Below are 27,635 nucleotides of genomic sequence, written 5' to 3'. Positions count from 1 at the left end.
CCCTGAGGTGAAACGGGAGCATCTTTTGGAAAATGTGCCAATGTTCCTGTTTTAATGATGGTTACAATAATAGTTTCCTCTTGTTTTCCCCTCAGGAACAGAACTAACCTTTAATTACAATCTTGATTGTCTGGGCAATGAAAAAACAGTGTGTAAATGTGGTGCTCCAAACTGTAGTGGCTTTCTGGGAGACAGACCAAAGGTATGTATGAGTACGTAAAGAGTCAAATGTATTGCTTGATAGATTTCTCTGCTCCCCCAAATTATACCATAAGGATGGCCTGTGACTTCAGTATAAATTTCAGTATAAACAACTAACTCTATGCCATAGAGTTAGCACCATAGCCAAAACAACTTTATCAAGAATCTGCTGAACACTCTGTAACCCTGAAATACATCTTGAGAATGCTTGTATATACAGTGGGGCAAAAAAGTATTTAGTCAGCCACCAATTGTGCAACTTCTCCCACTTAAAAAGATGAGAGAGGCCTGTAATTTTCATCATAGGTATACCTCAACTATGAGAGACAAAATGGGGAAAAAAATCCTGAAAATCACATTGTCTGATTTTTAAAGAATTTATTTGCAAATCATGGTGGAAAATAAGTATTTGGTCAATATCAAAAGTTCATCTCAATACTTTGTTATATATCCTTTGTGGGCAATGTCAGAGGTCAAACGTTTCCTGTAAGTCTTCACAAGGTTTACACACACTGTTGCTGGTATTTTGGCCCATTCCTCCATGCAGATCTCCTCTAGAGCAGTGATGTTTTGGGGCTGTCGCTGGGCAACACGGGCTTTCAACTCCCTCCAAAGGTTTTCCATGGGGTTGAGATCTGGAGACTGGCTAGGCCACTCCAGGACCTTGAAATGCTTCTTACGAAGCCACTCCTTTGTTGCCCGCCTGGTGTGTTTGGGATCATTGTCATGCTGAAAGACCCAGCCACGTTTCATCTTCAGTGCCCTTGCTGATGGAAGGAGGTGTTCACTCAAAATCTCACGATACATGGCCCCATTCATTCTTTCCTTTACACGGATCAGTCGTCCTGGTCCCTTTGCAGAAAAACAGCCCCAAAGCATGATGTTTCCACCCCCATGCTTCACAGTAGGTATGGTGTTCTTTGGATGCAACTCAGCATTCTCTCTCCTCCAAACATGACGAGTTGAGTTTAGACCAAAACGTTCTACTTTGATTTCATCTGACCATATGACATTCTCCCAATCCTCTTCTGGATCATCCAAATGCTCTCTAGCAAACTTCAGATGGGCCCGGACATGTACTGGCTTAAGCAGGGGGACACGTCTGGCACTGCAGGATTTGAGTCCCTGGCAGCGTAGTGTGTTACTGATGGGAGCCTTTGTTACTTTGGTCCCAGCTCTCTGCAGGTCATTCACTAGGTCCCCCCGTGTGGTTCTGGGATTTTTGCTCACCGTTCTTGTGATCATTTTGACCCCACGGGGTGAGATCTTGCGTGGAGCCCCAGATCGAGGGAGATTATCAGAGGTCTTGTATGTCTTCCATTTTCTAATTATTGCTCCCACAGTTGATTTCTTCACACCAAGCTGCTTGCCTATTGCAGATTCAGTCTTCCCAGCCTGGTGCAGGTCTACAATTTTGTTTCTGGTGTCCTTCGACAGCTCTTTGGTCTTGGCCATAGTGGACTTTAGAGTGTGACTGTTTGAGGTTGTGGACAGGTGTCTTTTATACTGATAACAAAGTCAAACAGGTGCCATTACTACAGGTAACGAGTGGAGGACAGAGGAGCCTCTTAAAGAAGTAGTTACAGGTCTGTGAGAGCCAGACATCTTGCTTGTTTGTAGGTGACCAAATACTTATTTTCCACCATGATTTGCAAATAAATTCTTTAAAAATCAGACAATGTGATTTTCTGGATTTTTTCCCCCCATTTTGTCTCTCATAGTTGAGGTATACCTATGATGAAAATTACAGGCCTCTCTCATCTTTTTAAGTGGGAGAACTTGCACAATTGGTGGCTGACTAAATACTTCTTTGCCCCACTGTATGTCTTTTCTAGTTTCTCTTGATGTCACACCTCCTTAGATACATCCTGTAATTTTTTTAAGACAACCTGACCAAATATCTTCCTTAGATTCAGCCTCTTAGTTTGTTGAACACCAGTGAGAAACTTCAAAAGTTTGAGAGATGTTCTGGACTATCCTCTTGGCAGTCTTACCAGTTATACTTGGTAGCTCAAGACTGGAAAGTGGAGGACTGTCTCTCGAGAATAAAGGTACATCAAGGTAGAGCCCAACTAGTTGTTAGCGGGCTGTCCAGGATCACTAACGTGCCCCCAGATCATTCCCTTGATGCCCTTTAAGTTCCTTTCTCCACTTGAATTTTTACATTTAAAAGAACATTAATTAGAAAATGGAAAACTGGTGTTTGCAAAGCTAGCTTCCAGACTCTTTTTTATTTCTAAGAATGCCTCTGGGCCCCAAATGGGACTTAGTTACTTTTCCTTAGAAAATGACTACGGATTGTGCTTAGTGGAGGAGTCTGCCCAACTGCTCAGAAAGGCGAGAAAGTTGAGTAGTCCTAGAGTATCTCCTGCAGGAAGATAGGAGTGGATGATGGGTAGCATTCTGGTAAGCCAATGCTTTGCCATTGGTTCAGCCCTCCATGCCAGCCATTTGCCGAGGTCAGCCACCACCCCAGAACCATTTTGCGAGAGTTCCCTCAGCGGGTCTTTATAATTCCAAATGTGTTTGCTGGCTAAAACGACTCCTCCTAAGGACTGCACTAGTCTCCTAATCTGGAAAATGGATTCATCATCATCATCATCATCATTATTATTAGAATTCATCCTCTAACACCTCAGAGGAGAAAGGAAAGAAGACCAAAAGAAGGGCAAGGAGACGTAAAACTAAGAATGAAGCAAGGAAAAAAACAGAAGATTACTGTTTTCGCTGTGGGGACGGTGGCCAGCTTGTCCTGTGTGACAGGAAATCTTGCACCAAGGCTTATCATCTCTCTTGTCTTGATTTGGTAAAACGTCCTTTTGGTGAGTAAAAAGGAAACATTAAAATAAGTGCCAGGTTGTAACAATGATTTTGGGCCCCTGAGGATCATTATCCGAAATTCCAAGTTCAGCAGCAGTTTGTTTTCCTCTGCTCCCCCTTCAGGTTGTAAAGTTAAGAACTGAAGCTGGTGCTTGAAATGTCTAACAATCTCCAGCTGAATTGGTGCAAGGGAAAACAGTGAGAAGGGGAAGGTAGATGTTGCTTTGTTGATTTGACCAGGGAGAAGTTGTTTGACCCATTCTGGATGTGTGTATTCCTGCATGTCACCTACTCGAGAGGTGCTGGTGGGTATGGGGAAGGATGCCAGCTGTCATTCAGACAGGCCAGGCCCCAAGCACAACCAGCAGGCTCAAGGAAGCCATGTATCTTAGATCCCTCTGTACTGGGGAAAAGTAAGCTATTTTCAGGAGTTATTCCTTGAAATGACAAGCAGTAGATAATATAGAGGAAACCTGACTCCAAAGGTAAACCATACACTGCTAAGCTAATTGTAGTTTATTTGGCAGGGAGGAAAGGTCATTTAAGAGGCCCTCTCCAAGTGTGTGTGTGTGTGTGTGTTCAAATGCTTTTGGTTGTTTGCTTAATGAAATGCTTATTTTGTATTTTAAGCTGTTTTTAATCTGTTCTTGTGCACTACTTTGATATAGTCTTAGGGAGATAAAGAATGTGTAAATAGTTTAAATAATAAATTGGCTGCCTTTTTCCAGTTCATTAAGGTCGAAGGGAAGTATTTTAGCTGATGTGCGGACATTGAACCAAGATGATTGCAAATATTTCTGAGTTGACATGGTGTTCTTTTTTCATGGCAGGAAAATGGGAATGTCCTTGGCATCACTGTGATGTTTGTGGTAAACCCTCTGTTTCCTTCTGCCATTTCTGTCCCAATTCTTTTTGCAAGGACCATCAAGATGAGGTGGTGCTTGAATGTAACTTCAATGGACAGTTGTTTTGCTCCGACCACATTGGGGAGAACTTCACTGAGAAGAAAGTGAAAAGGCCTCCTAGAAAACTGATTTCAGTGAAATGTAAAAGACAAAGGAACAAATGGAAGAGGACATAATATTAAGAAGAACAAACTTCCAGTCCCGCTGCCAAGGTTGTCTTGTAAATAAGTTGTGAATAGGGTCAGGGAAGGACACACCTTTACATGTCTTGTGCAAGAACTGGGTTTGGGGGCAAATGATTTTTAATCCACTGAGCCAACCTGCAGCAGGGTTCTGCTGCATCTGCACTGATCATGAACTGTGGCATGCCAAGTTCAGACATTTCAGGACAAACTAAGTTTTCTCTCCAGGAATAATGAGAATACTTGAACTGTTAGGAGTGAAACAGTTCTTCCCCGGTACTTCCTAATCGGAGGTGTGTTGATTTTCAACCGATTACAGTGTATATGTACACTCATAGCTTTTGAAATAGTAGTCACCATTCCACAAATGTTTAAATAGAGGGTAAGAGAGACCATGATTAGCTTTTGAAGCCAAATGTTGTGAGGAGGTCCGCTTGACATGATTGCATTAAATAAGGGGGGGGGGGATATCGTACCATTGCGAGGCACAGTGGTGCCACTTGGTCTCTTTCATACAGTAAATGTCTGTTTTGCTTTTGATTTTTTTTTATTGTAATAACATTCTATCAAGTAAGACGCTGAAGAAAAGGAAGCAGCACACCTCTCGAATCCGTGGCAGGCTCTGGAAGAAGAGTCCTCCAGTCAACTGCCTCGGCCAACTGTTTAGTTTCAAATAAGCGAAACAATACATTACCAGTGTCCACATTTAAATGGATATTAAAATCTGTGCCCAATTTTTAGATCGTATTTGCATAATAAAAGTATTTCAAAATCAAACCAAGTTATTTGAGGTCTCTTTAAAAAAGCAAGCAGAAATAAGTGTCCAAGTGATGTCAGAAACAAAATTAACTACAAGGTGGCCTTCGTGAGCAACCTTCTCCCCCTTGTATTTTCTTCATGTCCTGGCTAGAGATGGGATTTGAAGCCCAGCACAAATAGATGTTTTTTTAAAACATACATTTCTTCATCAGTTGTTTCTAATAGAACAGGGAAAGGATGCAGAGCAACGGTTCTGGTATTCTGCCCAGCCTCTCACCCAGCGATGACCAGTGTTTTGTGAGTGTGGGGTAGGCTGCATATCCTCCGCTGAGCACGCCAAGCTGCTACCAGTTGCTTCTCCTATCAGAACACATTCTGGGGATTTTTTTGTTAGGTCTTTTTCTCTGCAGTCCCTAGCTGGGTCCAGGCCATTTTTTAACTTTTTGGGGGGGGCAGCTTCTCCCCACGCACCAAATTTAGTCCCATTCTGTTCTGTTTTTGGAGAGTTACTGTAGAAGTAAGATTTAAATAGGATTGGGGGACAGAAAAGTCTTCACCTCAAACTATTTAAATCTTACACCGATTGAATCACTATGTCCATCTGATGATGTGAGACACTTTATGGAATCTGATGTTTCATAGAATGTGTCCATCTGAAAAGATGCTATGAAACTCTCCTAATTTTAGTTAGCATCCAAGGTAAGTAGGAAGATCCTCTTAGGAATCTAACTTTTCTCAGAGAGTAAGAATACGCTGTTTTCATAATGAAGAACCTAGATGTGTTGGGCTTTTTTTTTTTTTTAAACTTAAGGAGAAGTTATAAATAGGGGTGAGCTGTAAGACAGCCAGGTTTTTTATTGATACTAATTTAGGGATATTCACACTAAAAGGCTGTAAACTGGGCACTTTATTTTCATGGCAGATGAGAAAATCATATATGGTCCTAGTTTGGGTTAATGCATCACATAACTTTATACTAATGCTAGGATATAGTAATTAAATAGTAAAGATGCAGGAAAAAACTGCAATTATCAGGGTCTGGAGGAACTCTGAAGAATGCTAACAATGGGGCTTGTAACTTGGGGACAATAGAGGTGGATAACATTAGGTTTAAGGCAGAGAGGTTGTTAGGGCTTCATAAAAGCTGCAAACCCAAGGCATTTGGCTGGTCACTAAACAATGCCGGACTGAAATGGACCTTTGGTTAGAAGATGGTTCCCCTTCTCCCCCCTTGAATTTTTGTATACACATTTTGGTAGGATTTCAAGAAAGCCCAATGCTTTGCAGAGGCATCAGTCCTAAATTCAGGTTCCTCTCTGAAGTGAATGGGGAATTTGCACCTGGTGAATGTCTTACCTTAGTACACCCCTCTTCATCCCAGTGCCAAGCTGAAACACCAACACAAACTCGGCGCATGGAGCTAATTTATACATAATGATTTACACCAGCTAAGTTAAAGATCTTCACCCAAGAGACCTCATCAGAAATTTCCCTCAGTTGGATCAATCTGGGGCTAGAAATCTGCCCTTCCCACACATGATCATAGGCAAGACATCTCCCTCACTACTTTTTCTTTTTTTTTTCAACTGCATGCTTTTCTTTGTTCAGAATGTTATTTTTCTTAATTACTGGAGTTCTGTATATCATTTATAAAAGAATTGAAGAGGCCCCAGCTTTCTGTCTTTCTCTCCACACCCAAGGCCTGTTGACCACCACTTCGTAAGTGTAGCAACCAACGCTGTCCTCATCCAGAAGAGTGGATTTATCTTCAGGAAGGGGTCTCTGCAGGGTGTGTTCAAAAAAGTCAAGATGGTGGCCGCAATGTTGCACTCAAAGCTGCACCTGTTTAAGTGCAACACATTTTAAAAGCAGGCAGAGCTCTGGGCATCTAACTTACCTCGTTCAGGTAAGTTTGCTATTCTACTACTGTGATGCATGGAGACCACAATGAAAAATACTCTGCTAACCCCCACCCCTAGCCTTTGCGCTGGTTCAGCCGTGGAAACTAAGAGGAAAACAGGGCTCTTTCCTACAGTCACACAAGATGGGCAGATTTCCTGCTCCAAATCAGCTCAGATGAAGAAGGTTCACAAAAGAGGTGTGCCAAGAGCATGTGGCTCAAAAGCCATACCTGCACGATCCCAGAAGATTATGCCTCTTGCGTGAAGGAGGCGGCAGCAGTGTGCCCATGCTCAGTTGGTGGTGGTCCTCAACAAATTGTGTGTCTACCATGTGAGCCCAAGAAAAGAGGCTGACGTGCGTCAACCAGCACGGATTGTACACCCTGCATACTCCAAAGCGGTTTTTAGGCTTCCAGCCCAAAGCAGAGCATATTGCTAGTTCACAAAGGGGGAACAAACAGCAAACACATGGGACTGCTGAAAGAACAAATTTTGGGAAATGACTGCTTCCCATTCAGATCAGCTGGTGTGAAGCAGCAGAAGAAACAGAAAATGCTTTTTCTGCAGTCTGTTGGCCTGGTTGTCACAAGGTACCACTTGAAGGACGGATGAAGAAAAACCATCTTCTGTTTTCTCTGTGCTTCATGCTGCTGCCTGAACTATTTTCTGCACATCTTCTTGCCATTCTGTAATTGAGTGGGCTAATCCCTATCAGAACGAGACTACAGATTTAATTTACATTTAATTCATTAAATGTATATGCTGCCCAGCTCTTAGGAGATACATGGTGCTTGTGATGTAGAATAAGGGGCTAATTTATAATTGAAGACACTGGAAGAAAGGAAAATGAAAATCTTGTGGATCCTGTAGGCATAACTCAGTTATCTTCCAGGCTCAAGTATCCCATACAGACACATACCCAATGTAGGTAGAACATTGAGAATATAGAACTGAAAATATGAACAAACTAATAATTCAAATATATATATTTTTAAAGTTCTAGTTTACATCTAGCTTCCTCAATGGCTATTTCCTTCTGATTCATCAATCCTCCTTCAGGTTGGAGCATGGTTCTTACCTGATGAGTAAGAATGCTGTCTCCTTGTGATGAAGAGAAAAGAACAAAGCCAGAAGGGACGTAATCTGAGTCACAGGGAAATCTTCCTGCTCCTCATTGCTTACTCAGAGTTTGAGTGTCCAGCCTTGGCAGCTGGCCCCATCTGGAGTGGCTGTTTAGTTTTGATTGATTAGCTCTTCTGTAGCTAGGAGTGTTTTCTCCTTCATCACAGACGGCACTGATTGCAAAACAGATTGTAGGAACACTCTTTTGAATCTAACCATTGAAATAAGACAGATGTCAGTTGAAAGAAATGTTTATAATTGACAAGCTAACTACTGGAGTCAAGGAAAAAGCAATTTCCCCAACTGAGTGGGGTGTTATCAGTAAAAGAAATCTATTAAGATCTAAGATCAGCTACATCCAAAATAATTAAAACATGAAAAAAAAAGAATAAATACATTCATTCAGACTAGAGTTTACTGTAGATGTTGTTTCCTCATTTTCAGAGTCACAAAATATCTGGGTACAATTCTGATGATGGGCCAATATTCTTCTGCCCTTCCTACAAAACCACTATTGCAGACACATACCTGATGTAAGTAGAACAACTCCAGAGAAGAAATCGGTACTTTTGAATGTTGCCTATCTCCAAGAATTGGCTGAATGAGAGAGAACAAGCTGCAATTTCATCCAGACAAGATGAAGTGCTATTGGTAAATAGAAACCAGATGTGGGAAGTGAAGCTGAGTCTGCTTTGAATGGCATTACATTCCCCACTAAAGAGCAGGTCCATAGTCCAAGAGTGCTCCTTGATCCTCAGCTTGATCATTATCCCCAGCTTAGATCTAGCCTGTTGCAATTTGACTCTTGCATTTCACATGGAGCTATCACTGAAAACTGGAAATTACAGTTGGTGGAAAATGTGGCAGGCTGCTACGTGATGCAAGGAATTAAATGATGCTCTGTTGAGAGAGCTGTGCTGGTTGCCAATTGCTTATTAGGCATAATTTAAAGGCACTGATACAGTAAAATCTCAATTTAATAGTCTGAGGGCAAAGGGTGTCCTCCAAACCCAAACTCCTGTTCCACCTAAATGTAATTATGTAATGTAATAATTACAATATTGATCTTTGCATCCATTTACACAAACAACATACATTGCAGCCATTATCAGGTCTGTTTTGGAAACAGCTGATCTTGTCCATTGTTTGGAAATGAATTCTTCTGCATCCAAAGTCCACTGAATGGAGACCTGAACAAATGAGATCTTAACATACTGAACTTTAAAGGACCTGATTAGCTAACGGGGCAGCTATTCCAGTACTGTTCAAGATTGGCAAGAAAAGAAGCCATCGTCGTGCCCCCTGCTGTCAGAGACCCATATTTTTGGCAGATGGGCAGGAGATGGTCTTCTCCTGCCTTGTGCCAGTCTGTGAAATGTAGTTTAAAAAAATTGATCACCAGTTTTAGTATTTATCATTATTTTAAATCTATGTTTTCAAGATTTTATAGCTTTTGTTTCAAATTTTATTAGCCAGCTTTTAAATACTTCTCAGGCAGGTGAGGTTTAAATTAAATAATTAATGTACAGTATTTGGAAATAATTTAATGGATGGCCTGCAAATGAGCATGCTGGCTAGTATTCACCCACCCATGGCATTTGGATAATCCCACATACCTGGCCACGTAGAAGTGAGCATCTCAATGTTCCCAAGAGCTCTGGCCCCCATTTTCCCAACTCCCAGAGATCCTAGAGAAAGAAAGTACAAACTACCATCTTTATGAAAGCTTTGGCAGCCTCAGCTAAATTTCCACAAAGCCAGGAAAGGGAGATTCTTTTTTCACTTTTCTTAGGTAGATCACAGCTTCCTTCTGCTTCATTGAGCCTTTCACCCAAGGATGAAGCAGACTGCTCACCTGCTCACTGAATGGAGGTGCTCCTTCTTCTGGAAATAATTTGATCCCCAAATTGGAGCCTCTCAACATTTTCTCCCCACTCCCGTTAAGAAGAGCTGGCTGGGGTGCTTTATCTACACCAGGAAGTACCTTACCCTGCCAGCAAGGCTCCAACCCAGCCCCTATTTTTGAAACATTTCTGCTTTTCTTTCTCTGACCAATTCCCATGTGATATCTAAATAAACTGTGAAACTCACACCCAGAAGCTCACAAACTGAAAGGCTTCTAGGAAACCTTCAGCAAGAGCTTTTGCAACAGGGAGGTTCTTATTCCCAAATGCAGGTGGGCTCCACTTGCATTTTTTTCTACTTCCCTCCTTTCTGTTGCCATGGCTTGATTGTTGTTCCCACCAAATGCTGCCTAGATTGGTACCTGCAATGAATTAATTAATTAATTAGGCTTGTATGCTGCCCATCTCCCCCACGGGTGACTCTGGGCGGCTCACAATAAAAACGAAGAAATACAATTCTCTCCAAGATGGCTAAAAACTATAAATAATTTAAAAACATATTAAAATACCGTGAAAAACCTCCTCTAATTTTGGCCCTATAAAAATCTGTAAGATGCTGGGGGGGGGGGGCAACCCATCATCCCACCAGCCATCTCCACAGGTGCGAGCCCCCCTCTGGCCCCCAGGCCTTCTGGCAAAGCCAGGATTTAATACCTTTCCTGAAGGCCATGAGGGAGGGGGCACACCGGACCTCAGGAGGCAGGATGTTCCATAGGGCGGGCGCTACAGCAGAAAAGGCTCTCTGCCTAGACCCCACCAATCGAAATTCCCTGACCGGTGGGGTCTGCAACCTGCCCCTTCTGCTGGACCGAGTGGGGCGGGCTGAGATGACCGGGGCAAGGCAGTTCCTCAGATAACCTGGTCCCATGCCATGAAGGGCTTTAAAGGTGATAACCAACACCTTGAATTGGACCCGGAAACAAACTGGTAACCAATGCAGCTCGCGCAACAGCGGTGTTATATGTGCCCTCCTAGGGGCATTAAGAACTGTCCGCGCCGCCGCATTCTGCACCAGCTGTAGCTTCCGGATACTCTTCAAGGGTAGCCCCATGTAAAGCTCATTACAGTAGTCCAACCCAGAGGTGACCAGGGCAGGAGTGACCGTGCGGAGGTCCCCCTGATCCAGGAAGGGGCGCAACTGCCGCATGACACGAAGTCATGCAAAGGCCCTCCTGGCCACGACTGCCACCTGCTCTTCGAACAGGAGTCGTGAGTCCAGGAGAACCCCCAAATTACGCACTGGGTCTGTCTGGGGTAGTGCAACCCCATCAAGAACCAAAGATGACAAAGTCCTAGATCTTGAGGCTCCCCGTATCCACAGCCACTCCGTCTTACCAGGGTTCAGCTGAAGCCTGTTGTCCCCCATCCAGGCCCCCACAGCCTCCAGGCACCGCAAAAGGGTAGTCACAGCATCACTTCAGGCACCAGGGATGGAGATGTATAGTTGGGTATCATCAGCATACTGATGATACCTCACTCCATGGCGCCGGATGATCTCACCCAGCGGCTTCATGTAGATATTAAATAGGAGCGGTGAAAGCACTGACCCCTGTGGCACCCCACACAGTAGGGGCCGGGGGCTGGACTTCTCGCTCCCTATCAACACCGATTGGGTTTGGCCTTGGAGAAAGGAGCTGAACCAGCACAGCATTGTGCCACCCAACCCCAATTCCTGCAGCCGACCCAAAAGGATACCATGGTCGATGGTATCGAAAGCCGCCGAGAGGTCAAGAAGAGCAAGGATGGATGCACTACCCCCATCCCGCTCTCGCCAGAGATCATCTAAAAGTGCGACCAATGCTGTTCCTGTCCCATAACCAGGCCTGAATCCTGACTGATACGGGTCCAGATAATCCGTTTCCTCCAGGATCCTCTGAAGCTGCCGCGCGACCACCTTTTCTACCACCTTCCCTAAAAAGGGGAGATGGGAGACTGGACGAAAATTGTCCAGGAGGGTGGGGTCTAGCGACGGTTTCTTGAGGAAAGGGCGGACCAAAGCCTCTTTGAAAGGCTTCAGGAACACCCCCTCCTGCAAGGATGAATTAACCACCGCCAGGGCCCACCCTAGGGTCACCTCCTTGGTGGATCTAACCAACCAGGAGGGACACGGATCTAAATCACAGGTGGCCGCGCTGACAGCCCCGAGGACCCTGTCCACTTCCTCAGGGACAACAGGATCAAACCGCTCCCAGATAACTGGGCAAGAACGCTCCCCGGTCAACTCTTCTGGACCTACTCCACGCTTGGCTTCCAACTGAGAACGGATCTGAGCAATTTTATCCATCAGGTGTTCAGCAAATTCCTCTGCACGACCCTGCAAGTAGTCCCCCGCCCCCCCTTTTCCCAGGAGGGCCCGGATGACCCTAAACAGGGCTGCAGGGCGACACTCTGAGGATGCAATAAGAGCAGAGAAATATTGACATTTCGCCGCCCTTACTGCCACTAGGTAGGCCTTAATAGCCGCTCTAACCTGTGTTCGGTCTGATTCGTCCCGGGTTTTCCACCAGCGGCGCTCTAGCAGTCTCTTAGCCCTTTTCAGCTCCCTCAACAACTCCGTGAACCATGGGGAGCGCCGGGAGGGATGGCCCAAGAGAGGACGCACAGGCGCGATCCTGTCCAAGGCCCCAGCCGCCTCCTTATTCCAGGCTGCGGCCAGAGCCTCCGCTGGGCCGTGCAGCAAGGCCTCAGGAACAACCCCCAGCTCCCTTTGGAACCCATCCGGGTCCATCAGTCGCCGGGGGCGGACTGTTTGAATAGGTCCCGCCTCCCTGAGGAGGGGGGCAGCATAGGAGAATCCTGCCGCCACCAGGGAATGATCTGACCATGACAGGGGGGATAATGTAAAATCCCCCACCAGATCACGCTGCCACTGCTCCGACAAGAAAACCATGTCTGGAGTGTGACCACTGTCCCGAGTCGGGCCATCGATGACCTGGGATAGGCCCAGGTCATTTTATTATTATTTTTTTTATAATAATATAAAATTATTATATTTTATTCTTATTTTTTAACTAAAAATGTCTCCAAGTAGAATTGCTGGAATTTGTTAGTGTTATGCTATTTCCCTTTCCCAAACCACTTTTATCTGTGTGCTTACTAAGGAAAAATAACATATTTGATAACAAATCTGACAGAATACAGCCAAATACTGTTTGTCCCTTTAAAGACAGGACTGCAGAGGTAATTTTTTAAAAAACAAATTCCCATCCTACTTGTTGAGGGCTTCCTCTCATGTCTGATTATATTTTAGGTGTTATTCTTAGCTTATACGTATAAGTACTGAAACTGAAAGCCAGTTTCATAACATGTCATCTTTAGCTTGAACCTAACTGCAACCATTGGAACTTTTGTAAACATTTTTAACTATCTGATTAACATTTATTTTCCACTTCATTTGTCATGTTCTTTTGTAATGTGAAAAACTATTGCTAAACAATAAAAACTGGGCAAAAAGCTGATTTTGCCAACAACAGGCCAGTGTTTCTCAACCTTGGCAGCTTGAAGAAGTGTAGATTCCAACTCCCAGAATTCTGGAAGTTGAAGTCTACACATCTTCAAGTTGCCAACGTTGAGAAACACTGCAATAGACGGTCACTTGCCTACCGTAGAACTTACATTGCCACATTATTCCTTTGGAGCAATTTCTCCTCGCTCTGTAGGCCCCAACAGGAGTATGACATTTTTGGCTTCTTCTGGTCTGGTGTGGCTGGAAGTGAATCTAAATCCACGAAGCGCCAGCAGTGTTTTGGTTGTAAGAGCTACCATTCATTCAGCTTGTTCCGTGGAATCGGGTCTAAAAATAACTATCACTTAGTTAGCATTTCATCAGGGCTTGCACTCGGGAGCCATGTCAAGGGTGACCGAATGCCAATAATAACATTGCTGGTGTAAGAAGAAAAATATACTTAGAAAAATCTGAACTTTATTACAGATATTATGCCGAAAATACGTACTCAAGGACATGAGGTTTTGCATTTACATCTGTACAAAAACAAAATAGATAGAAAACATATGGCCTGCTCTACTAGATATGCAACATTTTACAAAACAACATTGCTTGTTAAAAAGGTACCAGATTCCCAAGGTCTCTGGGTTCAATTACTAGCCTTGCCTTTTCTCTCCCGTTCCAGCGGTGGCCAGGGGCACTGCAACATGATTCACAAGGGAAGTCACAAGGCTGCCAAAAGACTTCTGGGCCACCATCCCACTAACCGGTAGGGCACAAGGAGAGCTGTGTTTTTTCAATAGTAACTCTTTAGCTCTTTCAGTGCTCATGGCCGTAGGATATTACAAATAACCTACAACTAGAATTAGACCTTGAAACATTTTTTTTTCCTGGAAAAAAAAAAATTAGAACTGTGGGTAGTATATGTTATCTGTCGTCTTCTGTCAGAGTCAGAACAGTTCCTTTTAAGCAAAGCATGATGACACAAAGAGCCCAGTTGCTTTGAGTAATGATGCTTGTTCAGATAGACCTGGGGGGCTGCCGGACTGTCTGTGTTCTCTCAATCCTACCCCATGTCCCTTTGCAGCCTGTCTTTGCGGGACAATTCTAGCCCTCTCCAGGGAGCCATACCTTAACCTAAAAGTACAAGGCGCAGGAACAGTGACCCAAGAAAGAACATATTATTAAGGTTCATTCTGGGCAGATGCATCCCAAATTGAATTTTTAAAAATTGGATGATGATTTCCCAAGAGCTTAGCAAATATGGGAATCTAACAGGAATCTCTCTGAAGTAGGATGTCCATAATATTATTATTTCTGGGTTGCATCACCAGGAGTTTCATTGTTACCTTCCTTGCACTGACTCTGAAGGAACTTCTAACTCAAGTAAAAGTTGCTGTCTATGCACAGCCAACATTCTCCCATGGCGAGGCAAAAATGTCCTTTGTTCCTGGATATGCCAGGTCCACACAAGAAATCTTACTGTCTGTGTACTGTAAGTTCATCTGAGTGAATTCCATCACAGGTGAAAGCATGGAAACTATTGCTTCCAACAGGGGCGTCTGCAGAGGAGGGGCGAGAAAAACAATTTGGCGGCTGCAACTGGGTAATCAAAGCCTGCCCTTCCTTACATGCTTTGATCACACAACTGCACATCTTGACTTTTTTTGACAGCCACCCCATCCCCCTGGCAAAATATTCAGGAAAGTATTCTAGAACAGGGTGATGACACCTCCCTTATTTAAGAGCAGAGCCATGAACTTGTTTTGTTAGTTTGTACTGCTGTAAGACTTCACAACCATTCTACAGAAAACTATAGTTTGTAACTTCAAACCAAGTTTCTGGTTAAAAGATATACGAAATGTAATGTACTCCAGATTAGAGATGGCCACAATGTTCAATCGAACGGTTAATGTCTTAGCACTTGATTGTGCTAGAACATGTGACACTACATGCCAGCAAGTGAAGGGGTAGAGGCCTCCAACGTTAAAAGAACATAGCCAGGTTGCCTCTTAAAATAACCTGGACAAGCCAGGTTGGTATTTCATAAAACTTACTAATTTGGTAAAACTAGACCTATGGTTTAAAACTCTGCTTCTAGGTTCAGGTCTGGCTGAAATGTTAAATAAAATGCAGCTGCACAAGGAGCCTCTTCTGAAACTACACCTCTGTGGCGCTTTCCTGATTCTGGTTTGCCCGCTGGGTATAATTTAGAAACAAATGGGATAGTCAAGGAATAGGATAGGCAGGTAACTCTTGTCTCAAGCAATCAAAGTTGGGACAAGAAATATCAAGCCAAGCATACTATTCCAGAAGAGTTATAATATTCTCTAACAAAAAGACATAATTCAGGTATGTTAAAATAAAACATAAAAGGCACCCTGTATTCCCTCTTTCTAGCTTCAGATTCTCCAGAGGGTGTTCAGATCAGGAGCTAAGAACCAAAATAACTTTGCTAGCATTTTGCTTCCATCTGCAGCTTGGGCAAGCACAATTTCTTCTCCTTCTCACCTATCCCAAACAGCTTCCCTTGACCTTCAGCTTAATTTAAAGAAAAAAAATCCTACCATCTCTTCAACAATTTCAATGAACAGAAAGAAATGAAATCTCTGCATAAATTATTAAACTATTGAGTTGTCAATTCTTAAACTTCAAAGCCTTACAGGTGAAGTTCCCCAGGAGCACAGAAACTAAAAAACTGTTCTAAAAGGCCCTCGGCTTTTGTCAGGAAGAAGAGAGAGGTTTGCAATAATACTATGCTAGAAGTGCCTGCAAGTAATGTCACTCCTGGTGATGCTCTGCAGCCCTAAGATGACCAACTAATTCTCTGGAAAACATTGTGCAGAAAATGAGCCATGAGTGATAAACCATCTCAGATCCATCCTTCAGCAATGGTGTAACAAAGCAGGAAGGGGCACCAAATTATTGTTTTGACTTGCTTAAACAGGGATGACATTCCCAAAAACCTTCACCACATTATGACATCTGCCAATATTAATCTTCAACAACTGAAAAGTAGCAGTTCAGTTCAGTTCCATCATACAAGACAATCTTTTAGTTTTTTTGGAACTAGTTATATTAGCCTGAAGCATCAGATTTCAAACACTTGGAATTTATCCATTTCAAGAGTATTCAGCAGCAGAGCAAATGTTGCTCATTCAACTTTAACACTATGGAAGTTAACTAACATTGGCACTGCTGAGATTGTAACCTTTGGGTTTATACTTTTTATGTATACATGTTAAGATGTAACCCATTTATATGACAAATGCATGTCCACACATTTGGGTAGTGGAAGTTCTCCAGGAAACTCGGATCGGCTGTTGCACAATCTTGCGAAGCAGCAAAAGAGGGAACACCCTGCAGCCTTTCACAGTGCCTCAGAAAATCACTTCAACAAGGGCCACCCAAAATGACAAACACTATTTGCAGTCAGCTACAAAAGGGGAAAAGAAATGGCGAAAATAGCAGTGCCTATTTTTAACAGAATCAGGAACGTCAACTGAGGTCCCTGCTGTGAAATCTGCCTTACTAGAAGATCCTCCTTTACTATTTTTTCTCAAGGCACAGAAATGTAACCCCTTTTCCGCCAAACTGCTGAAGGCTACGAATCACTGCATCTTCCCCAACCCTACAGTAAAATACACGCACTGCCATTTTGTCTTGTCCTGTTACTTCGGCCAACCACAGATACGACACTGGCTGGTTACAAGTCATACCCAGGAATGTTGTTCTGTTTAGTTGACACATAATGTACAAGCTGGCTTATTCTATAATCTATTTGGTCTACATCTTCCTGTTACTGAATTATTTAAGAAACATTTGTAATCGGCTTGTATTTTGTTAGCCGGCTCCACTCGCCAGTTGCATAGTTCATTTCAAAGACGGTGTCCACTAGCATGGTGGTACTTCCAGTTCCATCAGCGTTTGGCAAGACTTCTGTGTGCTCGCTTAGTTTGATCTGGATTACGTCACCCTGCTCTTGGCACGGGTTTTCTGTGGAGGAAAAAACATGTATTTCAAAATCAGATGCATCTGAGGAATTTAGTGAAACCAGAGATCCCATTTAGGACAGAAGCTATGAAGGAAACTACATTCTTCACTGATATGCATCAGCATCCTTTAACATTTATTTTCCTTCCTGCAAAAAAATGTGTTTGAGGACGGGCCTTGGAAGAAATCTCTACTCAACGAAGGCAATCCAACATTCTTAACTGATGAGTGCCCAATCTTTGCCTGAAAAACTAGGTCCATAAACATTTTTGTCTAGTAAAAATCCTAGAGAAGATGTTGACAGTTTGCGCTCTAATAGATGAGGGTCCTGACTTAAAAGACATCAAGATGCTCTATAATGTGATTTATAAAACAACAATATAAATTTTCCTATCCAGGTCTCATCTAAATGTTATAGAAAAAGACCACTAAATATTGTTTTAGGTAAAGTTATATTAACCTTATTCCAATCAATCAAGTCATTTAGCAATTTGGCAGTGTTGGGCTTCAAAGTTTAGTGACTATGGTCTAGACAACATTATTTCATAACATTTTGCCAGCAACTGTGGCTGGCATCTTTGGAGGCAAGGTGGTCTCCTCCACAGACAACTGAGCAGGAATTGACTGGGCTCCTGTCTTTATAGCCAGGAGACCTGACTTCTGATTGGTCTTTAGCCAAGGTGGTTTCCAATTGGTGCAGGCTGGTGAGGCTGGTCTCTGATTGGTTGTTTGTGCCTGATCCTGATTGGTCAGTTTGGTGGTGGTGGTTCTTGATTGGTCCTCTATTCATGCTAGAGTGCAGAGCAGCAGGAGCAGTGGAGGGGAGGGCAGTGGGGTGTAGGGCAGAGTGGAGGGTGGCAGGACGGCAGGGGTGGTGGAGTGCAGGGCAGCTAAAAGGGCAGAGATGGGGAGATAGGTGGGTGGGGGGAGTTGAAGTGGTCATGTAAGTGGTTGGGTTGCCAAGCATCCAAATTTTGAGCACGTGACTGCAGGGGCGCTGCAACAGCCATAACTTGGTGTAAGTACCATTCGTTCAGTGCTATCTTGACTTCAAACAGTCACTGAACAAGTGGTCATTAAGCGAGAACTACTTGTATTCTCCTGCTTTGGTTGTAATGGTCACTTGATCTCACTGGTGGGGTATCCATTGGCTTGTAGAGGCTAATTAAGATGTCTTAATTCCTCAGATAGTTTCTCAGGCTCGCAGGTGTGTCTGGCGCAGTCACCTAGCATTTTGATCATGCTTCTCTGGCTCCAGTTCACAAAGATGTCATCTACATACCTGAAACACGATTATGGCTTTAGGGGTGCTGTGCCCAGTGCCTGTTGCTTAAATTTTTCTATGAAGCAGTTGATGATGACTAGACTCAGGGGGCTTCCCATAGTGATTCCCTCAATTTGTTCATAAAATTCATTATTCCATTGGAAGTAGCAAGTAGTGAGACAATGGTGAAGCAGGTTGGTGATGTCCTCAAGGGAGATTTATTTGCTATGTAATAATGACTCCTTGACTGGCATATTAGTGAGCCATGGTAAACAAGAACTTGGGAAATTCCTAGAACACCTGAATGGCATCCACCCAAAGATTCAATTCACTGTGGAAAAAGCAAGTTGATTTTTTGGATGTCCTAATCACCAAAATTGAGAACCTACAGCTAGATCACAGGGTATTCCAAAAACCCACCCACATGGATCGCTACCTACACAAAGATTTCAATCATCATCCCAGCCAGAAGAGAAACTTAATCAAAATGCTAAGTGACCATGCCAGATGCATCTGCAAGCCTGAGAAACTATTTGAGGAGTTAAGACACCTTAATCAGGCTCTACAAGTCATTTTTAAGAAAATCCAGGAAATAATTCAATCAGCCAAGGACAGCAGAGACCCACTCATAGCATTTGGGGTCTATCACATCCCCTGTAGCTGTGGACAGGTATACAATGGCACCGCAAAACGCAGTTTCCACACCCAACTGTAGGGACATGAGAGGCACTGCGGACTAGGAGAGTCCAAAAAATCTTCAGTAGCGGAACATGCGCTGTACCATAATGAACATGAAATTCAATTATAGGATACACAAGTGCTGTCAACAACATCAAACCATTAAGTATGCCTGCACAGAGATGTCTGAGATCCACAAACATCCTAACAGCTTCAACAAGAAAGAAGAAAGTCTATGTCAGGCCCAGCCCAAGAACAACAAGGAGATGTCCAGCCAAGTTCAGTTCTTTTATTGCTTACACTATATAGGCAGAATCTTGCCAGACTAAATCTGTGCTACTCTAACCTAGTGGATATACCCTGGGAGATTCTAGGGAATGGCTATCCTAACTCTCTTCCTCTACCCATGCTTCTGCTTTGGACTGTGTTGTCTCTTGTCTCGCCCCCTTCCCTGGAACGTGCTCCCTCCTTCCTGAGAACCTGGTGCTCTATTACATTCCATCATAGTCTGAGGGTTAACAAAGCCTGGTTACCTGTCCTGCGCTACCCCAAGATTCTGCCCAAAAGCAGGACCAACCAGGAATCAGCCCCCCAAAATGGTCAAATTAGAAATTTGTCTGGACAAGAACTCAGACTAACCAACCAGAACCCAGCACAAATAAAGAACCGATCAGGAATCTGCACTTCGAAAATGCTGCCCAACAGATATCAGCCATGAAAGTCTATACTACTATTAACTTAGCAATCCTTTGGAGAGGAATAATAAAAAATACACACCTCTGGATCCCGCCATAAATCCAAGGATAAGAGCTTTCTCTGGCCTTGTAACTTTGTTTGCTGTTTGGAATATTTCGTGTGCTGCAAACAATTGCTCCTTCTGCAAGTGAATTTCAAGAATACATTCCATTGAAAACAACAATAGAAAAATAATTTCTGCATTATTGAAATTCTCACTTGTCTAAATAGTCAAGGGCTGCCATCTTGACTTTTTACCCCAGCCCCAGCCCTGGCACTGCCTATTTTCCTGTAAACTGGAACATTTTAGTAATTTCCATCTAACAGAAAGTAATGTGGCAACAGCCGTTTTTTCTCAATAAATCCATCAGCTGAAGGGGATGGTGGTGATTTACAATAATTGTCTTCCATGACAGAGACTCACTCCATCCATTACATCTTTTAGGGGTAATTTTAAGGAACAGAACAAAGCCTGTGAACAGGCCTATAATACATCAAATAATAATGCTATCATACATGAAAAAACAGAGGAATTATTAAGCCCTGCTGGGTCACAAATTCTGCCAGTCTGGCTAAATTAATCATCAGTATTTGTATCAGTATCGGAACCAAATCATGAAAAAAACCCTCAATAGCCACAGAGTAATATGCATACAAGCCCTGTGACATTAGCTGCCTCATTTAGTACGGACTGATTTCTCTTATCAAAAAAATGGTTAACAAATGCCTTCTTGTTTCTTACTTAATAATATCCTGGTCAGGTGTCAACTAATGCCCAGCTACGATCTGAGGATGTCTGTCTAGCTGCTTACTGTTAGAGAGAGGCCCTTCTTGGCGGGGGCATCCTGGGGAGCGGCTGGTGGTCCCTGCGTTGCCGGAGCGGTAACCGGAGGAGTCACTGGAGACTCGGTTGGTGCTGCTGCAGTAGCAGTTATATTCGAATGACTATTATACATGGGTGTCCTTTGCTTGAACTGAGTCGGGACAGCAGCCGTGGCGGCTGAAGCAGATTCTTCTTTAACTTGCAAGGGTTCCCGAATAGATCCAGCTGTTTGAAACAGGAGGAGGTCAGGACAAAGAGGCTGTGAGAGCAGAAAGGGTCATTAAGGCATACCTGTATTACATCACTAACCCTGACCTCCTCCTCCTTCTACTGAATGACCTCCACAATCTCTTAAAAAGCCTCACATATTGGTTGTTCCCTTACATTTGAATTCTTGTAGCAACCCCAGGCCAGGACTTGTTTTACACAGAATTCTAAGCCGCAAATAGCTGCGCAGAACTAAGAACAGCAGCCATCTACAGGAAATCACTGACGCATGTTCAGCCTTATATGCTAAGAGTGCAAGAAAGAATCATACTGGCCAACACCAATAGATGCGGGAGGACTGTGGCAGGAATTAAGTCTGGGAGTATATGATCGTTTCAAAACTGTGATATACTCCCAGAGAAATAAGGGAACATTCCCGTGATATTGTTGAACTGAGAAAAAGTGAAATGGCACCACAACCACCCAATTCCTATAAGATACTTTTTCCATGTCTTTTTTTTTTTTTTTTTTTAAAGGAAGCTGGGTAGAATTATTGACCCAGCTTGGAACTCAGAGGTCGGTTCTTTTAGTTTCGCCAAGTTCTGCTTCTTCCTCAAATTATATTTTGACTGTTTCAGAACCTTTTGTTTTGGGACAGAATGTTGTTCAAACACAGCAACCTTCAACTGTTCACAAAGCCAAACTTTACAATCACTTTGTATATATTTACATTATCACTCTAAAATGTGCTCTTAAATCGCCTCCATCAGTCCCGTCCCAGACACTGAAGGTACAGGTGGTCACTGACCTGGCTGGGGCTCAGAACTTGGGACGTAAGAGGATGACGGCACAGCGCTGGGCGCTGCAGGCAGGTAACTTGTAGAAGCAAGCGCTGGGTCACTGTTCAGGGAAGCAAGTTTCTGCAAAAGAAACACACAGAACACTATTTGAGGCTATTTAAGAGTGGGAAAGTAGCAATTTCACTGCATCCATCCAAATTACTAAACTAATACAAGAAGTAATACTGATGACACAAGTCATTATCAAACTATTAAATTTAAATCCCATTTAAACCAATATAAAGAAAAACACCATCCAGCAAAAACTAGATTAAAAACAGCAAAAACCTAAAAAGAAAGGAAAAAGAGAAAGAAAAGGAAAGGAAAGAAAAATTAAAATATTTTAGTAATATTTCTTAGCTTTGGTAATAATGAATTGTTGGCTTAGCCTCTGAAAAACCTTTGCTGGTGCAGATGCAGTTTTGGGAGTTTCAGAGGCTGATAAAATGTCAAGGTCAAACAAGAAAAATAACAGATGTTTTACTGAAATATATTGCAATCTTGGGCTATTTTTAGTGAGTTATATTATTTTTGTAGTTTTTCAAAACAAGTTTTAAAACTGATTAATTATCCTGTATTTCAGCCCATGATTTCCCTCCACACAAAACTCTTCCTGCCATTTCAAAATAAGCATTTTTGCAAAGTATCAATTTCCCCTGAGATTTCAAGTCAATTTTTAATTTTTCCTAGTAAGAGCCAAATATGTCAAGCTGCCTTAAGTGCTGGGAACACCATAAAGATCCTCCTAGAGTTAGAGCAAAGAACTAGCCAGGACTTTAAAGATATTAAGTAATGTGGGTGGTTCTTGCTTAGCTACCACTCGTTCAGCGACCATTTGAACCTATTTTGGAGCTCAGCAAGTGGTACTTATGACCAGCCCTCATACTTACCAGGGTCACAGCATCCCTACAGTGACATGATTGCAATCTGGGCACTTGGTGCCCAGCCCACAATTACAACAGCACAATGTTCCACAGTCACATGATCACCATTTGCGACCTTCTTTGACCGGCAGGAGGTCACAAATGGCAATGTGACATTGCGCTTAATGACATAGTGGGATTCACTTAACAACAGCAACTGGAAGTGCTGGAATTTCTGTTGCTAAGCGACATCAAGTCACATGACATCATGTGACATCATACTTTATGACCATGTCATTGAGCGAGAAAAATTCCAGTCCCAATTACCATTGTTAAGTAAGGGCTGCCTGTAACTGCTAAATTGAGCCCACAATGGAGCATATTCAGTATCATTTTCTTTCCAGTACAGTGTTGAAATTAACAAATATGACATTGGGAAACTAACCACAATTTTATTAAGGAAGCCATAGCTTACAAAGAGAAGTCCTGGATATTGTTTCTTCCATAAAAAAAACTTAATCATTTTTTAAAACATATTTAAAAGGAGTGAATACAGGTGTTACTCTCAAAATACATATCTGTTTAAAAAACATAAACATTTTGATCACATTTATTCTCCATAAACTCAGGGATATTTTATCCATCTCTTGATACCAGCTTTCACCAGAGTAATACAATTTAAGATATGTATTCTTAGTAGAAATTTCTTTTAGTAGAAACAATTATCCTCAGCTATTTAATAGTCAGCATAAAATACACTCTTAAGTTTTTCCCTTATCAGTGGGAATATTGTTATGAATTGGCATAATATTGGACTTACTCCAATTTATACCCTGAGTATTTGATCTATTGCTGTACAATTTCAACAAATATAAGCAAAGATCTTTGATGGTCGTAAAATAGACCAACATTTCATCTGCATCCTAAAACATCATATATTCATCTGCTCCAGAGAATCTCAGAATATTGCTGGATTATATGATTAAACAAGTTTCCAAGACCAAACTGAGTATTAGTGGAGATACAGGGCATCCTTGGTGCATGCCCTGTCACGTCTTAATTTCAAAGGGAATTACATATTTCCTTGTGATTTTCTGGTCACCCCTTCCCATTGAGATACCCACTCCTAAAACTAAGTATCACCAGAAAGAGTGATAATAATTCCAAAACAGGGTGGGTCAAGATTAAGCTTTTTTGCTTCTTCATTATTATAATTAGGGAAACGTGGTGGGAGCCAGCCAATAGAACTCATTTAAAAGTGGGTTCATCATCTTACAGCTCAAATCACATTTATCTTTTGTCTTCCAAATCCTTTAGAGGTTGTTAGAATTATACTACTTGACATTTTTCCACAAAAAGGCCAGAGAACTGGGTTTTAAAAAGGAAGCACTGACGTTTCAGATAGGAATCATGCCAGCAAAAGACACAAATCTTTGTACAACCTTTTCGTTTGGAAGTCACACGTTTACTCCATTATTGGGTAGTAATTTAGGAGACTTTTAAAAAAAATTCTGGGACATAACAAATGACTTTAAATTAAAATCATACCTGAGTTGACACAAGTCCCGCAGCGTAATCTGGAGTAGCATTTTCTACAACTGTTTCTTCCTTTGCTTGCTTTGCCACCACATCTGTATCTGTTGAGTGAAAAATATAGAATAATTCAGTCGTTTCATTTTTTTTTTTTTTTACTGATTGCTCAAACCCAGTAATTTGTTCTTCTAGGAAAGCCCAAGTAAAAGGCTCTATTAATAGCTTTTTCCCTATATTAACAAAAACAAGATTCAGGACATCCTGAATATTTTACATAATTGCACTGTAATATGCCATATTTTATGCATTGCATTCATCATGTGATTCTTCCTTTCCCAGGGGACATTCTTTGCACAACCCCTCCTCTCTGCTCATCTGTAACATGGGCCATGTGAGAAGCTGTTCCCCACAAGCACTCCTCAGTCCCAGTCCCTCCACTTTCTCAGAGATTTCTGCCTGCACTACTGATTAAAGACTGGCAAATAAATGAGAAGGGGTAGATCAACAAACCTAAAGTCTTCCTTCTTCTTTTGGCTTCCCGACCAGAACCAACAGTATTCAGCTCTTTGATATCTAGATACTACAAATACATAAACGAAATGTTTACTTTCTCATTTATTACACAGCATGATTTCATGTATCAATGATTTCATGAAGCAGCTTTGATGTGCATTATTTATCACCATCAGAACTGTTTCACATGTTACTAAAAATTACAAAGCATGGAGAGTTTTAGCGTGTGCATTAATGTTCCATTTTACTGTACAACATCCAAGAATGTTTTTTGTGATGTCCCTAAACCTAAAGTAACAATTGTCAGGAAAAAGCTTTTGGATCTCTTTAACAGTTTATCAGTATTACACAATGTCTCCATTTTCATTTTTTTAAAAACATTTGAGGCCAGAAATTTTTTCCCCAGTCTGCAAAGACTGCAGGACAAGTGCCATATCTGAGTGCTTATTTTTATAAAATTCACAAACTTTAACAATGCCAAAACATAGCATTTTGCTCCTGAATTTCAGCATCATCATCTTGGGGGGTGCATGAAAACCGAAAGACTGTGGTCTAACTTATAAAACGCACCAAGTTTGGGAAACCTGTTTTATAAAGTGTATTGTTCTCAAAATGATGTGGATGAAAAAAAACTGATTATTAGCAAGCAAGAACGTAGAAGTTTAAAAAAACTAGCATATGGGATTTGTTTCCTCCTATGCTAATGCTGGCAGGAACAAATTTCAGAGTTCAATTAATTGTGAAAAGAATTACAATTTTATTGTATGAAATAATTCAAATAGAGAGGTGTCCCTTAATTACTTTTAGGGATGCTTCTTTAATGATTTCTTCCATCTAGATGTAAACATTTTCGCATAGCAATCCTGAACTGTAAATATAACCATTCAGATAGACCACTAAACAATTGTGGCATACATCAGGCACAAGGTAGCTATCGTGAAATGCCCTCGTTACATCAGAATTAGATTAATGCAATGTTCTGCACTTGGAGCCATCAATGAAGGAGCTTCTAAAACGGCAACTAGCTCAGAATGCACAAGAATGTTGCGAGGTGCTTGCAGGGAGAATACTGTGCAATCAAGCAAGGTTACTGGCTTGTGTCTGAATACAACTTATGATGCTGGTGATCTGCTTCTAAACTTCAGAAGTTCCTGCTCTGGGGATGGGAACCAACCTGATCTCTTGCCAGCGGGTTTCGTCTGTTTCATTCTGCAGGCAGTACAAATTTTAGAACATGTCTACTGCTTGTGCCTATACTTTGTAATTTTTTATTAGGTATTTTTGTAACTGTTTTAAACTATGCCAATTAAATAAAACATATTAATCCTTGTATTGTGAAAATGAAAACATGCACCAAAAGACTGCTTAACACTTAAGCAGAAATTTTACTTTTTTAGTTGGCGCAATATTTTTATAGCCACTGTCACTGAAAGCGTGGCATGGATCAAAAAGCACCTCCAAACTGAACAACCAGAAACTAGAGAAGGGACTTTTCCCACAAAACTGTTAACCAGTATGATTTGGATGCTGTTAACATACCACACAGCCATCTGGGGATTTTGGTGGCATGCTATATATAGAAAGGGAAATAATTTATTGATATTATTCTTAGACAATGAGTAACAGGGAAACTGACATTATTACTAGATCTTTCCCCAGACTTTGGGTTAGGATGAGTAGAGTTCCCAGTCTGAAGAGTTACAGAATAGTTCAGCTCTGATCAACATGTTATTGTCTAGTAGGTTCTAATGGTAGCGGTGTTGTTGTTTTAAGTTGTTGGTTGATTTTTTTTTCTTATCTGAGTTTGGGGTGTAGGGTGCAGCATATAAATGCTTTAAATACATAAATAAAGATTAACAAAGTTATTAAAACCTTAACTTGGGGGGCTAATACTTAAGAAAGGATTACTTGTATAGTAATACATAATAATGAATAAATTCTTACAGTGAAGGAGGATTGATCTAAGCTGCCTTTTAACAATGATTATGACAATCATACAATCCTGCCAGGAGAAAAATAATAGGACCTCCACACAGGTACCATCCTAGAACAGGCACTCAAATTCTACTGTTGTCCAAACATAAATAAAACTTAAATGTTTCTACAGATAGGCAAAGACAGTAGATTTTTGTTCTTGGGAGTGAAGAGAGAATACATAAAGGCAAAGACACCCTTGATATCACACACAAATCCTGGTGACTACAAGGCCATAACCTTTTGGAAAGCGCTACAGAAATAGTCTGCTTTGCCTTCTCCAGGATGTTCTTGACTTCCCACTCTAGCCTTCCCCGATATTCCCTGCAGGCCTCTCATCTGAGACTTAAACAGACCTGACCTCTGATCTTCCAGCCCAGAAAAAGCCAATCACTCCTGAGGCTGAAGAAGAAAAACATGTTTTAAAAATGCATATATACCTTTACGCCTCTCTCCTTGCACAGAGGCACTCTTGAGGATGGAATGGGAGTTCTATTTCCTGCAGGGCTAAACACAATTGGAGCAGTGGGATTCCTGAAAGGAGCTTGCTTTGGTATTCCTTTGAGTGGAGCTAAAAACAAACAGAACAAGGAATAATAAAGACAAAATCCTTACAATTGGGGAATTCACTTCCAGTGAAGAATATTAAAATCTCTAAGACACTACAGATTACATGTTGTAATTCTTACATTTTTTATCCATGGGGATGGCAAAATGAGCTATCGTTTTTAAGACTAAACTAAAATATCAAAGCAGAAACCAAAGGTTGCCACAAAATGTATTTGAAGTTTAGGATGCACTTTATTGGTGTCTGAAGTTAGATCCCTTGAATGGTCATAGAACTGCATCAAATTCTTGTAGATTGCCAAGACGACCACAAGGATCACTGTGAATAAAATGCAAAATCTAACTAAAAGTCCACAGAATTTGAGCCTTCAAGAGGCTTTGGATATCAAATGTACGCGCTACCAGGA

The 27,635-nt window shown here is 41.8% G+C and overlaps 2 protein-coding genes and 1 long non-coding RNA gene across 7 annotated transcripts in view; 1 reads left to right on the top strand and 2 right to left on the bottom strand.

The window, feature by feature from the left end:
* Positions 1 to 4,885, top strand: part of NSD2 (nuclear receptor binding SET domain protein 2) — an 84,288-nt gene extending 79,403 nt beyond the window's left edge. For all 5 annotated transcript variants that reach the window (XM_088139428.1, XM_088139429.1, XM_088139426.1 and 2 more), the window contains 3 exons: positions 96 to 202; positions 2,819 to 3,023; positions 3,852 to 4,885. In XM_088139428.1, coding sequence (XP_087995554.1) covers positions 96 to 202; positions 2,819 to 3,023; positions 3,852 to 4,102 — 563 coding nt within the window. In that variant the 3' untranslated portion in view covers positions 4,103 to 4,885. The remainder of the gene's footprint in view (positions 1 to 95; positions 203 to 2,818; positions 3,024 to 3,851) is intronic.
* Positions 4,863 to 9,226, bottom strand: LOC112541879 (uncharacterized). The gene is made up of 3 exons (XR_003085831.2): positions 8,419 to 9,226; positions 7,847 to 8,101; positions 4,863 to 6,709 (listed from the first exon to the last, which is right to left on the bottom strand). It is a non-coding gene; the product is annotated as an uncharacterized LOC112541879 (long non-coding RNA).
* Positions 9,227 to 13,699: 4,473 nt separating this feature from the next.
* The window catches only part of NELFA (negative elongation factor complex member A), a 37,432-nt gene continuing 23,496 nt past the window's right edge, over positions 13,700 to 27,635 (bottom strand). The window contains exons 5-11 of the mRNA XM_007428314.4: positions 27,102 to 27,232; positions 24,685 to 24,754; positions 24,190 to 24,278; positions 21,748 to 21,859; positions 20,722 to 20,957; positions 19,952 to 20,051; positions 13,700 to 17,235 (exon numbers count right to left, since the gene is read on the bottom strand). Of these exons, the coding sequence (XP_007428376.2) occupies positions 17,051 to 17,235; positions 19,952 to 20,051; positions 20,722 to 20,957; positions 21,748 to 21,859; positions 24,190 to 24,278; positions 24,685 to 24,754; positions 27,102 to 27,232 (923 nt within the window). The 3' untranslated portion in view covers positions 13,700 to 17,050. The remainder of the gene's footprint in view (positions 17,236 to 19,951; positions 20,052 to 20,721; positions 20,958 to 21,747; positions 21,860 to 24,189; positions 24,279 to 24,684; positions 24,755 to 27,101; positions 27,233 to 27,635) is intronic.

The sequence above is a fragment of the Python bivittatus genome, unplaced genomic scaffold (assembly GCF_059951505.1).
Source record: "Python bivittatus isolate LINGU-HERP-01145 unplaced genomic scaffold, Pbiv_v1 ctg000210_np1212, whole genome shotgun sequence".
In the NCBI taxonomy this organism is placed as follows: Eukaryota; Metazoa; Chordata; class Lepidosauria; order Squamata; family Pythonidae; genus Python; species Python bivittatus.
The sequence above is the reverse complement of the archived record's forward strand: the minus strand, read 5'-3'. Positions and strand labels throughout refer to the sequence as shown.